The sequence below is a fragment of the Azolla caroliniana genome, unplaced genomic scaffold, assembly GCF_043228905.1.
Source record: "Azolla caroliniana isolate FFs.n. ecotype wild unplaced genomic scaffold, voAzoCaro1.0.p SCAF_2, whole genome shotgun sequence".
NCBI classification, from domain to species: Eukaryota; Viridiplantae; Streptophyta; class Polypodiopsida; order Salviniales; family Salviniaceae; genus Azolla; species Azolla caroliniana.
The window spans coordinates 23,794,481-23,807,646 of NW_028230437.1; the positions used below are offsets into that span (position 1 = coordinate 23,794,481).

General features: G+C 38.1%; 2 protein-coding genes across 2 annotated transcripts; both read left to right on the forward strand.

Annotated features, from left to right (window-relative positions):
- LOC147867706 (secreted RxLR effector protein 78-like) lies at positions 1-432 on the forward strand. Its single transcript, XM_087315737.1, has one exon. The coding sequence runs from the start codon at positions 1-3 to the stop codon at positions 430-432; it is 432 nt and encodes a 143-aa protein (XP_087171863.1).
- Positions 433-3,691: 3,259 nt separating this feature from the next.
- On the forward strand, positions 3,692-7,889 carry LOC147867707 (uncharacterized). The gene is made up of 3 exons (XM_087315740.1): positions 3,692-3,728; positions 5,577-5,597; positions 5,701-7,889. Exons 1-3 carry the CDS (start codon positions 3,692-3,694, stop codon positions 7,887-7,889), a joined length of 2,247 nt encoding a protein of 748 aa, XP_087171866.1.
- The last annotated feature ends 5,277 nt before the right edge of the window (positions 7,890-13,166 follow it).

A 13,166-nucleotide genomic window follows, 5' to 3' on the forward strand; every position in this document is an offset into this window, starting at 1 on the left:
ATGGCGAAGGAGCAAGAAGTGAACCTGGTAGTAATGCTACTCAACTTCGAAAAAACATATGACAGGATCTCATGGGAAATCGTAGAAGTAGTGATGGAGGCTGTAGGCTTTGACCAACAATGGATCCTTGGAACGTCTGCCTTTTATAGGGATGCATCCAACCAAGTTTTAATGGTTGGAAGCATGGGGAAGAGCTTTAAGATGTCACAATCAATATGCCAAGGATGCCCATTGGCTCTGTACCTATTCATTATTGCAACAGAAGCTTTGCATTATCAAATTGTTGATAGATCTTGGCAAATGCAAGGCCTTCCCCTACCCGATGATGCAGGAATGCTGCTTGATATAGAATATGCTGATGATACAACAACTTACGTTAAGAGTGATGCAAACAACTTGGACAGTTATGTGTTGCTTTTGTTTTTCTGTTGACAAAACGATACGCCTTGGTATTATAAAATCACAAGAAATACAAAAGTTGTGTTGGATAAATAAATATACCAACCGATTCCCTTGTACTCACATCATGGCCGATCTTATTCTTCTCACTTATTCTTCTAATAATCAATTCAACCAAATTTCCAATCTATAGAATTATGACACTCGTCAACAAACCATATGGATATCCTTACTAGATGTGAAATTTCTCAAAAGTTAAATTAGAATCCAAACTGCCTTTCATGTACCAAAGCTTGAATCTAGAGCCTTTCCCCATTTTGCCAACCTTACTTTGCTAGTCTATTTTAATACAGTCTCGACATAAGTTGAATTAGTTTATCATAATGAAAATAGAATTTTTTTCCAATTAGGCTCATCTTCACTATGATGATGTCAAGTTTAGACATACTAAAGACTACTTGTTTATGTAGAAAAGTTTATTGTAGTTGTCGACTGCCTAATCATTTTATTGATTGAAAAACATGAAATTAATCCAAAGTTTCTCTTCATTATGAGCATGTCTTCAAATTTTCCAGTTTCTACATGGATGATGTTAATAACATATGTGAGCTATTGAACAATAAGGTAAGGTAATCAAGGTAGTATACAACGGACAAGATATGATTTACATATTCTAACATTCAAGAGTGAAGGTTGGTTGATGTAGCCCACCAAGGGATCTTGAGCTTGTAGCCTAAGGTGTGGAGGACAACATTTGGAAAAGAAAAATGTCCTTTAATCTAGCCTTAATAAAAAATATGAAATGCAATGAGAAAAGCAATTTCAATATGAAACATAGAGTAAATTTGGTTTCTTATGTTCAAGGTAAGAGATTCGTTTGACATTAAAATTAATGTGAAATTGTTGTAAATTGGATTTAATATCCATGTAATTTCGTAAACTTGATTTACTTATAACTAGCCTTCTTGTTATCATCTCCCTTTTCCCTAATGTCTCTTTTATCGCCCTCAGACTTCTTTACGTGAAATCTCTCATTGATTGTCTTTTCTTATTGCATAGTTATTTAGGTTAATAAAATAATTCCCCAATTTATTAGGGGAGTGAAGATTCTCTCCTTTATAATGTTTTAAATGGACTTTGCCAATACTAGAATGAGAATGGCACTGTAACCAAAGTCTACTAGGTGGAAATGGTCAATTCATTTGTTTGGCGTTCGCACAATAGCTACCAAACATATCCTCAATTACTAGATTAACTCTTCTCATCGATAACTCAATCTTTATTTATTGGAAAAGGAGTTTCAAAGAATTGGAGGCGAGTTTGCATCATTATCAAAAAACAATGTTCTTGGTAAGTTATGCCATTGAACTATCTCTAATACAAATAAGACTTGCAACAATTCATGAGGGCGACAGTTTAGTGGGTTTAGAATAATTACATGCCTCCATTCAAAGTACAAGCAATGGCCTACAACTATAGGCAAAGAACAAATATCACGGAAGCTAACTATCACATGTTTCAAACCCATGTAATGCCTTCTTTCATAATTTCATGTACTTGGGCAATTGTTACGCATTCAGGTATGGGGGACATGTGATCGTGCACAATAGTCTTTTCTACTATAAAAATCCAAATGTCAGATAACTCTTACATATTTAGCACACCTTCCAATCACTTCCATAATCCAAATGTGGGATGTTCTTCGTAGCTATCAAATTGTTGATATCCCTGTTGAAAAATTTGTTTGACGTCACTATTTGGCAACTAGCCCTACTTATCCTGAAATTGTGTCCCATTGTTTTGATTATAGTGTTTCAACAAATTTACATAATTGATCTATTTACAAACAATCCACTAAAAGTCCAAGGCATGCAAATAGATAGGGAGAGAAAAAGAGAGTAGAGATTTGAACTTGAGTGTGCCAGGGGTATATATAGGAGAGAGAAGATAGCATATTTCTCTCATAAAGGTATGAGGAGTAAGAAAACTCTAGGAACACAACCATATGTTATATTTAAACATGAAAGTAACCGAGAAGGTGTGCATGGTAGCGTCAAAGTATGTACACATACACATAAATACATAGGATCCATGGTATGGATATATGGCCTTCGACTTTGATGTGACTTCCACAATGACAATATAGTTTAAAAATTACCAATTAAATTATCTTAAACAAAGTGGCATATGCAAAAACATGGGGAGAGATTTAAACTTCATTGCATGGTATACATAGAGAGAAAAGATATAAAAACTGTGATTATATGGATATGGGATTATCAATAAAGTAAATTATATATCGAGAAGTTTAACAAATATACACCTACATATCTTTGAGTGAAATGATGAAATTATCGAGGACAAACATTTGTCTTCACTTGTATATAGAAGCCCAACATTATGTTGATGTATTTGAATTTGAGAAAAGAGATCGTGAAGTAGGTGTAATTACTAAAAAAATATCAATGCTCCCTCTTTCTAACGAATTTGCCCCCATTGTAATCGTGTGAAAGATAAATTGAATTTTGTCACTCCTACAATGCATGGGAAATGAGAAAGATTTGCCCAATCTCAACCACATGGTGGAACAAACAAAGAGAAATACTTAGACATGATGAACATATCATCATGGGAATGATTCTACAACTTGAAGCATTTGTATGCATAGAAAAAGAAAAAACTTGCAAGGAGACCAATGTATTAGACTAGAGAGAGACAACACAAGTTACCTATTATTTTGAAACATGTTACTCTCTTTCCCAATGATTTAGACATTACTTATCATCGTGTTGTTTACTTTATTGACAATCACAAAAGTTAGTAAGTTCACGATGTTGTTTGTCATCTCTTATTCGATCAACAATCTTATGGGTGAAATGGTTCATCTCTTACTTCACTTTAATTTCTAAACCCATGTTTAACTAGATTTGATATCGTCGTGAAACAAGAATACGAATTTGAATTGACAGTAACATGACATTATATTGTAAGAAATATGTGTTACAACACAAATTACAACACAAAGCTCCATTTCATATTTTTAAGAAACTAGAGAATTAATAGGGCCCTTAAGAATCTATGTATTAGTCATGAAGACTAAGAGTCTTGGAATGTAGCAGTTTTACATGTTTCTACGAAATACTATTTACTAATCTTTCAATTTGCTTTCATGCATGTAATAATAATACTAAAGTTATGAGGCCCAATGCTATAAATATTTATATCAAAATTAGAAAAAGGTGACACCATTTTTACTTCCTTTGTAAATAATTCCAACTTTTGTCACAGTTGTATGTTGGTAAAATCAATAATCTTAGATGCTTTTACATGTATCGTAAAACAATGTCAATTTATTGATATACTTTTATGACCAATAACGACGTGGTCCATGTCGAACAAAGCATCATGGAAGACTTGTGCTAAGCCATCAAATATGTCAAAGTAAATATGAAAACCCTCACTCACAATGTGCACAGGAAGTATAATCAATGTGATGACCTTTCAAAACCAAGGAGAGTGGAGAAGTTTTAATGGCCAAGCATTATTCAATCACTTGTATAAAACAACTTCTCTGCTACCTCTCTTTTGTAAATTTATGATACTTCCCCATAATTCTATTTTTTCAATCGTTACTTCCTCATACAAACTTGGTTTTGTGACAAAGGTGGTGAACAAACACAAAGGTGTTTTGAAACGAATTTTGAGAGCATTTTGATGGCAACATTACCAAATCTTTGTGTTTGTTTACTATTTGGTTTGGTGATTTACTAGAATGTTTGAAATAATGGTTGATGGTTGAAGCCAATTCTTTGGAAATTTATGTAGACGTGGTGGTGCGTAAAAAGACATATATGACTTGAAGTTACGACTAAATGTGTGGAAGAGATGTTTGATAAGAAACATGCTAGTAAAGTCAAGCAATGTAGCCATTCTTCTCTAAGTAAGAAAAGGTACTCTCATGTGGTGTCGTAGTGTCATGAAGGAAGATAGAGTTCTCCAGAGGAGCCCGGCATGTTACTTCTCCTTCATCCAATCTAGCATTTCTAGCTACACGATGAGTATAAGATACTAGAGACGGATGTAACGTAACACACAATAACACACAGTAACACACACATTCGATCATCGGCTCTAATACTAGTGGAGATGCCATGCTATGCTCATGAGGGAGGGGTGGACAATAATGGGAAGGGGCTCGCCCAAACCGATGGGTTTGGCATCGGTTTGGGTCTTTTTTGTTTGTATTGAAAACGTAAGATACATAATTTGGTCTTATTATTTATATATGCTAACAACGTAAATGAAGTCATTAGATTCATTCATGCACAACAAACAAACCAAATAAACAACAGACATAAATACGAGAAATAAATACATATATACAGTAAATAAATAAACAAACAAACAAACAAATAAATAAAATTGCGTTTTTTTATATTTATCGACCGATCGCCTCCCACGATGGATGGGCCCGAAAATTAGTAAAATAATTAGTAAACTTTATTATATACTCATTTTTTTAAAAATTGTTAAGTTTTTGTTTCTCTCTAATTATTATTTATCTTATCATTTTATTTAGCTTTCTATTCTCGGCTCATTTTGTTTTTTTTTTCTCTGTTGTTTATTTATTTTATTTACTAATAACACATTTTTTTTTTTGTTTTCAGATTTTATTTATAATTCCTTGTCTGATTGCTCGCCTTCTCGACTCATAAATAAATAAAAATAAATAAATAAATAAATAAATAAATAAATAAATAAATAAATAAATAAATAAATAAATAAATAAATAAATAAATAAATAAATAAATAAATATTTATTTATTTATTTATTAAAACCAAAACATACGTAAATAAATAAATGACAGGCCTAACGTCATCGCAAAAAACCTTCACAATATGTAGTATATATAAATTACCCAAATCATCTAAAAAACCTTCCTACGCATCATTCTTTGACCCCATTTAATGGACATAAATCATTACCGCAGGGCCCATTAATCAGAATTAGCATGTGATTAGCTGCCTTAATGATCTTTAGCTACCTGTAATGATCTTTAGCTGCCTTAATGATCTTTTTCATGCCAATCTTACCTACCTAGATAGTATTATATACCCACCCGCATTCCCCCCCCCCCCCAGTTTTACCTCAAAAAGCACTTAATTAACTTAATTAGCCCTTAGTAATCTGCAGGATTAGAGATAATAGGGGGCAGTGGACTAAAGCAGAAGCAGAAATGCCTCCTCACAAGGCCTCGACCCATTGGTCCCGCCCATCTCCTCCTTTCAAATCGTCGCCAGGCGGCGGCCAATCTAACGCCGCCGCCATATCATCATCATCATCATCGCCAGCGTCAGGCTCTGCATATGTCTTCCCTGCACCGATCGTAAAGACATCCAATCTTCCTAATCCTAATCCTAATCCTAACCCTAATCCTAATCAGGGTTCTGTTGATACCGGTGTCTGCATCAGCCATGGGAAGAATTCTAAGACCAAAAGGCCAGCGATGGCTTCGGAAAAGATTAGCGACAGCACCCCATGGACTTCTTCTCACCCATCAAACCAATCATCGGCCCAAGGTAAGGCCCAACCCGCATTGCAACGAAACCAATCAGTCTCTGCGCAGAACAGTAACTACCCAAACCCTAATGCTCAGAAGAAGACCGGGACGTTGCGGCGCTCCCGAAGCTTCTCTGAAGATCATCATCATCATCATCATCATAATAATAATAGTCATATCAGTGTCATGGGTTCACATAACCTAAATGAGTCGGATGGCAACGATTTTAGGGTTTCTCGATCGGGAGCAACAGTAGGCAACGATTTTAGGGTTTCTCGATCCGGAGCAACAGTGGCTCCCCCACCTGTGCATCTTCGATTCCATGTTGATGATGCGATCCATGAGCTGCTTAGCAGCCATACTCAAGGAGGGGGGTCTAAATCGAAAGGCTTTACCATAATCTCGAGTCTTTTCTCTTGCTTAATGAACCCTATAAGTGGTAGAAGTGGCAGCCAAGTAGTAGGAGCCACGAAAGCGCAGAATGGTACTGATCCTAATCACAATACTGCTAGTAGACCCAGCCTTAGTGAAAGAGTGGCTGAGCTTCTGGAGATTAGTAAGAAACAGCAATCTGAGCTTGCTGATAAGCAAGACACCATCGATATGCTGGAATGGCAACTGGAGCAAATGCAAGCTATGGCTTTAAAAGCAGGCCCTAAGAGAGGGGGAAATGTGGTCACTGATCCGAGCATTAATCCGTCAAGGCAATTAAGCAGCAGAGCTACTAAATCCTTAGGAATCGATGGGAACACCATGAATACTGATGATAGCAGTCATGGATCTGCCGCCAAGGCAGCGATCGCAGAAGGCGACCATCATTGCTATGTGAAGGAATGCATCTCTAATAATAAGCCAGGGGCGGATGTTAGTAATACTAACAAATCGAAGCCGAGGGATGAAGAGGAAGATCGAATCTCTGCAGTACATGAAGATCATTCATGGATCAAAGGAATGGATGATGAGGAGGAGGAGATGGGGCATGAGCATGATGACAAGGAAAACAAGGGAATGTTACCAACAGGAAGCGGCGATGAGAATGCAAAGCCTGTAGCGAGTAGCGGCGGTGTTGGAGGCGAGGCCGATGAGGCAATCATAGGGCTTCTTCTTCTTCATACACAAGAAGAAGTAAGAAGAAGAGACAAGGAGAACGGGGAGGACGTAATCGGGCTAATCGAGATGGCCACGATGCGGGCGAGGTTCTCGATCCGCTCCTTCTCCAAGGCGATGATCAAGCAAATGGAGGCTTCGGGCGGCTGCGCGGTGCTGCGGACACTGGCGGGGCTGGAGCCGGGGGCCGTGCTGGCCCGGAAGGAGCACGCGGTGTATGCGCTCGAGTCGAGGATCAACCGCGCCTTCTTCCACTGCTTCGAGAACGACAGCTTCGACGAGTCGGGGGTCACGCAGATCCTGGACCCGGCCGCCCGCTGCTCCGTGCGGCTCTCGGAATTCCGGAGGATGAAGCTCTCGGAGCCCGGCCACGCCGTGGACACCGCCCATCCTTCCTTCGACGCCGCCTTCCGCCGCTTCTGCCAGCGCAAGACCAAGCAGCTGTGGTCCCAATTCTCGTGGCAAATCCTCTTCCACTCCCCGGACGAGAGGGAAGCCTTCACTTCCTCCTTTCTAGAAGCTTCCAAATGCGTCTGGCTCCTCCACCGCCTCGCCTTCTCGATACACCCAAACCTTACCATCCTCCGGGTCGCCAAAGGTCTGGACATCGACCCTCTTTACGTCGACGCCGTGCCCGACTTGAAGACGAAGACGAAGAAGAAGCCGTCACGGCATTGCCCGGACAACGACATGTCCGTGTCACTTTGTCCGACTTGCTCGCGGTCCAAGGTCGAGTTCCTCATCATGCCCGGATTCCAAGCCTTGGACAAGCTCCTCGTCAAGTGCCAAGTCTATCAACATATTCGCTGCAGCCTCGATTGATTCATGCTAAGTTTTAATACATACATATATACTTCATTCTAGTATAATTATAGTGCACACATTCTCATTGCTGATTAAATTTCAATCAATCAATACATATTGTACTATTTGTTGCCAAAGTTTTCTTCTTTTCTTTTGCTTGTAACAATTTGTATTGATAATTTTTGCAAGAGACTTGCCTTTTACATGGTATTACCGAATTGCATGATATAATGATATTGGATACCTTGTAATTATTCAAAGTCTTGGTAAGGATATGTCTTAGCTCTTTGAATTGGTGTCCAATGGACAAATGGGAAGTGTACTTTGATGCGTAGATACGGATATGTGGATATTGTGATGGGATTCCACGAAGTTGGGCTCACACAAATGCCAATGTTTCATGAGAGCATTTATAGCAAACTCACACTTTTGATTAACCTTTGATCTTTTGCAAAATTGACTCACGTAATCGTCAATGTTTTGCGTACATGTCATTGCCAACCTTCTCTTATTTGGGTACTAAGGCATCCTTAAGAGCAAGCTCACACTTTTGATTAACCTAGACCTTTTATCACTAGTTAAAATATTGTGGGGTGCCTCTCTCGTGCATTTTGTAGTGTTGTAGCACAACTAAAAATCTTTGCACATTAAGATTGAGATGAGTAGATGTGCATGTAGGCCAACAAGGAATAATGGATCCGGCAATAGTGACATTGGGACGTGGAACATTATGTTTGCGGATTATTCTTCTCATGAAATAAGGGACAATAGCTCTATCAATTTGACAAAGGCTTTCATCCATATTAAAGAGTTGGAGCCATGAGGGCCTCCACCTTAGTAGGATGGGTAACAAGCTTCCTTTGATAGCTTCTAAGGAAATCTAAAATCCAACCATAAAACATTAACCTAATTGATGGAGAAGCATTACAACTTTCTTTCTCTCTTTTAAAAGGTCCAAAGCTAGAAGCCATATTGAATCCGAAAAAAGAGTAAACATAAAATGAAAAACTAGTCATTCACAATGGTTCAATGCCTTGGTGTAACTTCTTCCAACCTCCCAAACAAATGTGTGATGACCAATTTTCTTCCTCTTAAAAAAATTCTATCTTCCTATCTAGTTTTCTTTAGCTTTCCTTGAAGGTGTGGTGAAGACTATACCTTAAAACCTCTAGCCACAAGGATTTGAGTCGATTATCTTTAAATAACTATTTTTTAATAAAAACTGAACTTTGCACTATTTGATTTCGGGTTGTTTGTTTCTCAAACTAATGCATAGAATATCTTGCCCTTTGCACTTTCACACCCTTTAGTACAATGGTGATAATGACTTCATCATCTTTCTTGATGCCCACACATTTTAGGTTGTCTCCAATCCTGAAATTGGCATTGGTTGAGGCATGGATGTTGGTTAGCTAATGGTACAATAGTAAATTTGCCCACATACATGAAGTTGTTGGTGAGGATTAAGTTACCAAGATTCAGAACATTGAAAAACACAACTAGTTGCACAAATTTGTCCCTCATAATGTCTATTGCTTGGAATAGTGAGCACCTCCTTAGAATGTGCAAATGCAATATCCCCCTAGAACATCTAGATGCATACCCATTCAACAAAGAACTTAATGAGGAAGCCCCTTGGCTACCAATAACAATGTCAACACCAGATATTACACCACCACCATACTGGAATTAGTGGAATCAAACTTCATATTAGATGGAAAAAATGGGTTATCACTAGAATTGGAAGAAAATGATGATCATAATGGCCAATCAACTTATGGAGCACATCAATGTGAGCGTCCCTGAAATATTACATCAAAATTGGACAATCCTCGATCTCTCAATACTTCCTTGAGTTTGGAAATGGTTTTTCTCCTCCCACTGCTTTTCGTTTAACTCCTAAGCTTGCCTTATAACTTGGTAGAAGAAGAAAGAAGTAGGAAGATTTTCATGTGAAGCTAAGAATCACTAGAGTTCATCTAGAAGAGGGTATTGAGACACTTTGGAAGAGAAAAAGAAGCTAGGATTTCAGTCTAAACTCCAATGAGCATGAATGTGGGTCGAAATTGAGATTGTTTCTACTACCTCCTCTCTCTTTGTCACACACACACACACACACACACACACACACTCTCTCTCTCTCTCTCTCTCTCTCTCTCTCGGTGAAAACACACAATTATATTAATAAATGTGTGTAAAAAACACTACTTACAATGGGTGTGACAATGGAGTATGGTCACCCACTAACTACACAACATGGGTAGTGGAACATGTTGAGTTGCCAATAGGCAAGACGAACACTCCATTGAAGAAAGAATTTTCACTTGCTCCAATAAAGAAAATTGCCATATTAGTACTCCCTTCAACTTTCGTAGATATGCTTTCACTCCATGTCTACCGTCGAATACAAAAGTGCTGCGCATATTCCAATTATGACGCAATCCCCAATATCTCAGAAATAGAAAAACGATCTCCATATTCCATTTTGGGTCAACCTGTGTAAATTGTACAAACACCCATTGTCTAGGTGTCAAATAACACCGTGATAAGACTTGCCAAATTTGAGAAATGTAACTCCAAATCTAACAAGCAATCAGACATTGTATAAATCGATGAGTACTATCTTCCAATTGAACAATGCAAAAAAAGCAATTACCTGTTGCTAATCCACGCCGCTTTAGCGCTAATCCTAAAGGCAATCCTCCAATCAAAACTCTCCAAATGAAGACCTTTGCTGCAAGTGGCAATTTAGAATGCCAACTATGTTGTAAGATCTGCCACTACCCATGATCATATTTGTGTATTCACCATTCTTCTTCAGCCTTAGATGATAAGCATCCAAGAGACTCAACAGAGAAATGATACAAAAGATTAGTAGACACTTGTAACATAGATGTTTGGCCCTTTAAACACCAATCAATCCGCGGTTGTTCTCCTGTTTGTAGAGGTAAGGGACCTTGCATCAATGGAATATTTTGTAGTTGTTGCCAAATAAACCCATAATTAGGCGAAATGCGTAATAGTTGTCGAGCTTCAACAAACTCCAAAATTCTTTGAGATGAAGCCTCAACTATATCTCCCACCTCTTTGACCCCCAAACGAAACAAATGATTAAATTGAGAGCGCAATCTCTCCTTTCCTAGCCAACATAATAACTGAGAAGACACAAGCAACTCTTTTTGAAAGGAATTACAATGCTCTCTACTAGAGGATGGTTTCCATACACATAACAAGAGTCTTTCTTGCCATGAGGTAACCAAGTGTTGAACACATGTAGAGCCTGGAATCCTAAGTGAAATACATCCATTTAGTAATTGACACCATGAAGCCTTAATCATTGTCCTCCCATGTGTTAAACCCTTGTTCTCGATGAAAGATTGAACAATAGATATCCATGGTTGTGAGTTTGAACACATGTCTTGTAATAATGAAAATCTACGAGCCATCATATGCTTAGATAAGTTCAATACTCCAGCTCCCCCCAAGCGCTTAGGAGTTACTAGATGATTCCATGCAACCCAAGTGATTCCCATCTTACAAGATTGTGACTTCCAATACATGAACTTATCCCTCAACTTACTAGACATCCATTCAATCAATTGACCATTTGTAACATTCATTCCTAATGGATAGCCCAAGTGTCAAAAAATAGATCCTTTCTTCACGACATATCCTTGCCATCCTAAACATTCCAAATCCCTTTTAGTACATGATATGAGACTAGACTTCCTCCAATTAATATGTAATCCGGATGCCAATGCAAATTGGTTCTATACAAGCATCCCCTTCTCAAGATTTTGTCGTGAGGCTAAGTTGTAGAAACATGAAAGAATCATCAACCAAAGCTTGTGCTACTAGTTGCCCTCTAGACGGAAGGTGTAGACCCACAATGTCACCATTTGTTGCAAGCCTTGATAACGTCACTTACAAGGGATGAGTCACAATAGTAAACAACAATGAGCATCCTTGACAAACGGATCTTGTGAGGGCAATATCTGATGTAACTCCCCCATTAAGCATTACTCGAGACACGACATCTTGTCCTAATAAAAATATAAGGCGAGATATACGAGGTCCAAAGCCCATTGTATGCATTAACCTAGAAACATAGGACCAATTAACATGATAATAAGCTTTCTCCAAATCTAATTGCACCATAATCAATTCTTGATGTTAAGTGTTTCGAGCATAATCCATGGCCATTTGAACATTCAACACATTATGCAATATATTTTTACCTGCAATAAAACCATATTGGGCGGGATGTATCAACTTTGAAAAATACTTTTGTAATCTATTTGCCAAGACCTTTGTAAATATCTTATACAACCCCCCCATCAAAGAAATAGGCTCCATTGATGAAATGACTCGGGCGATGCCACCTTTGGAACTAATTTAAGTAGACCAACCTTCCAAGCTTGAGGCATATGACCAGAATCCCAAGAATGTTGAGACATCAAAGTTAAGGGCCCCTTTAAAATGTTTGAGTATCGCTTGAAAACTTCATTTCTCAAGCCATCCCAACCAGGTCTCTTACCACTATGAAGATGCCTTAAAACTGTGTCCACCTCATCCACAGTGAAATCCACATCCAATTCATGACTAATGAGGTCATGCATAATACATCCAACCACATCATAAAACTCATGACGTGCTCTACTCACCTCATTTGTCATTAACAATTGTGGGCCAATCAACTCCTTAAAATAATGAACACATATGTCAATTATTGTGGTAGGATCCACTATCCATTCATCCCCTTGCTTCACATGTACCACATTAGATCGAGCATAAGTATGATGTAACGCTTGATAAAACAAATGAGGTTGACATTGATTATCTATGAGCCCATCCCTCAATTGTCGCATCTTTGCATAACGATAACTTTGGCATTGCAATTGAGAAATAATAACATGCAATTGACTTTGGATATCCAAAAGCTCCTCACCTAATGGTGCATGTATCAATAATGCATTACACCTAGAGAGAACTTGTGAGAATTGTTGAAGAAGACCTCTTCTTCGTTGAGCATTAGTTACTCCATACATACGATGAATGATCTTAATGTTTCGTAACGTGATATCCCATGCTTTAACTCCTTTAAGATTCAATTCTTGTGAAAAATTTACCAAAATTTGCTCCATGAGAGAATCAAAGTGAGGTTGAAACAAAAGAGAAGAGTTAAAGCGTAATGGAGGCTTTCCAAGTAAGGATTTATACATGTCAATTGCATGATTACAAACCTCCAAACAAATAGGAAATTGATCTGAAGTTCCTACATCTTGTAGAACTTTC

Bases quoted from the DNA above. Each gene is read 5' to 3' on its own strand.
- LOC147867706 (XM_087315737.1), top strand. From the start codon at position 1: ATGGCGAAGGAGCAAGAAGTGAACCTGGTAGTAATGCTACTCAACTTC.
- LOC147867707 (XM_087315740.1), top strand. From the start codon at position 3,692: ATGTTGGTAAAATCAATAATCTTAGATGCTTTTACAT. The intron at 3,729-5,576 runs GTATCGTAAAAC...TAACTTAATTAG, and splicing joins AATCTTAGATGCTTTTACAT to CCCTTAGTAATCTGCAGGAT. The intron at 5,598-5,700 runs AGAGATAATAGG...AATCGTCGCCAG, and splicing joins CCTTAGTAATCTGCAGGATT to GCGGCGGCCAATCTAACGCC.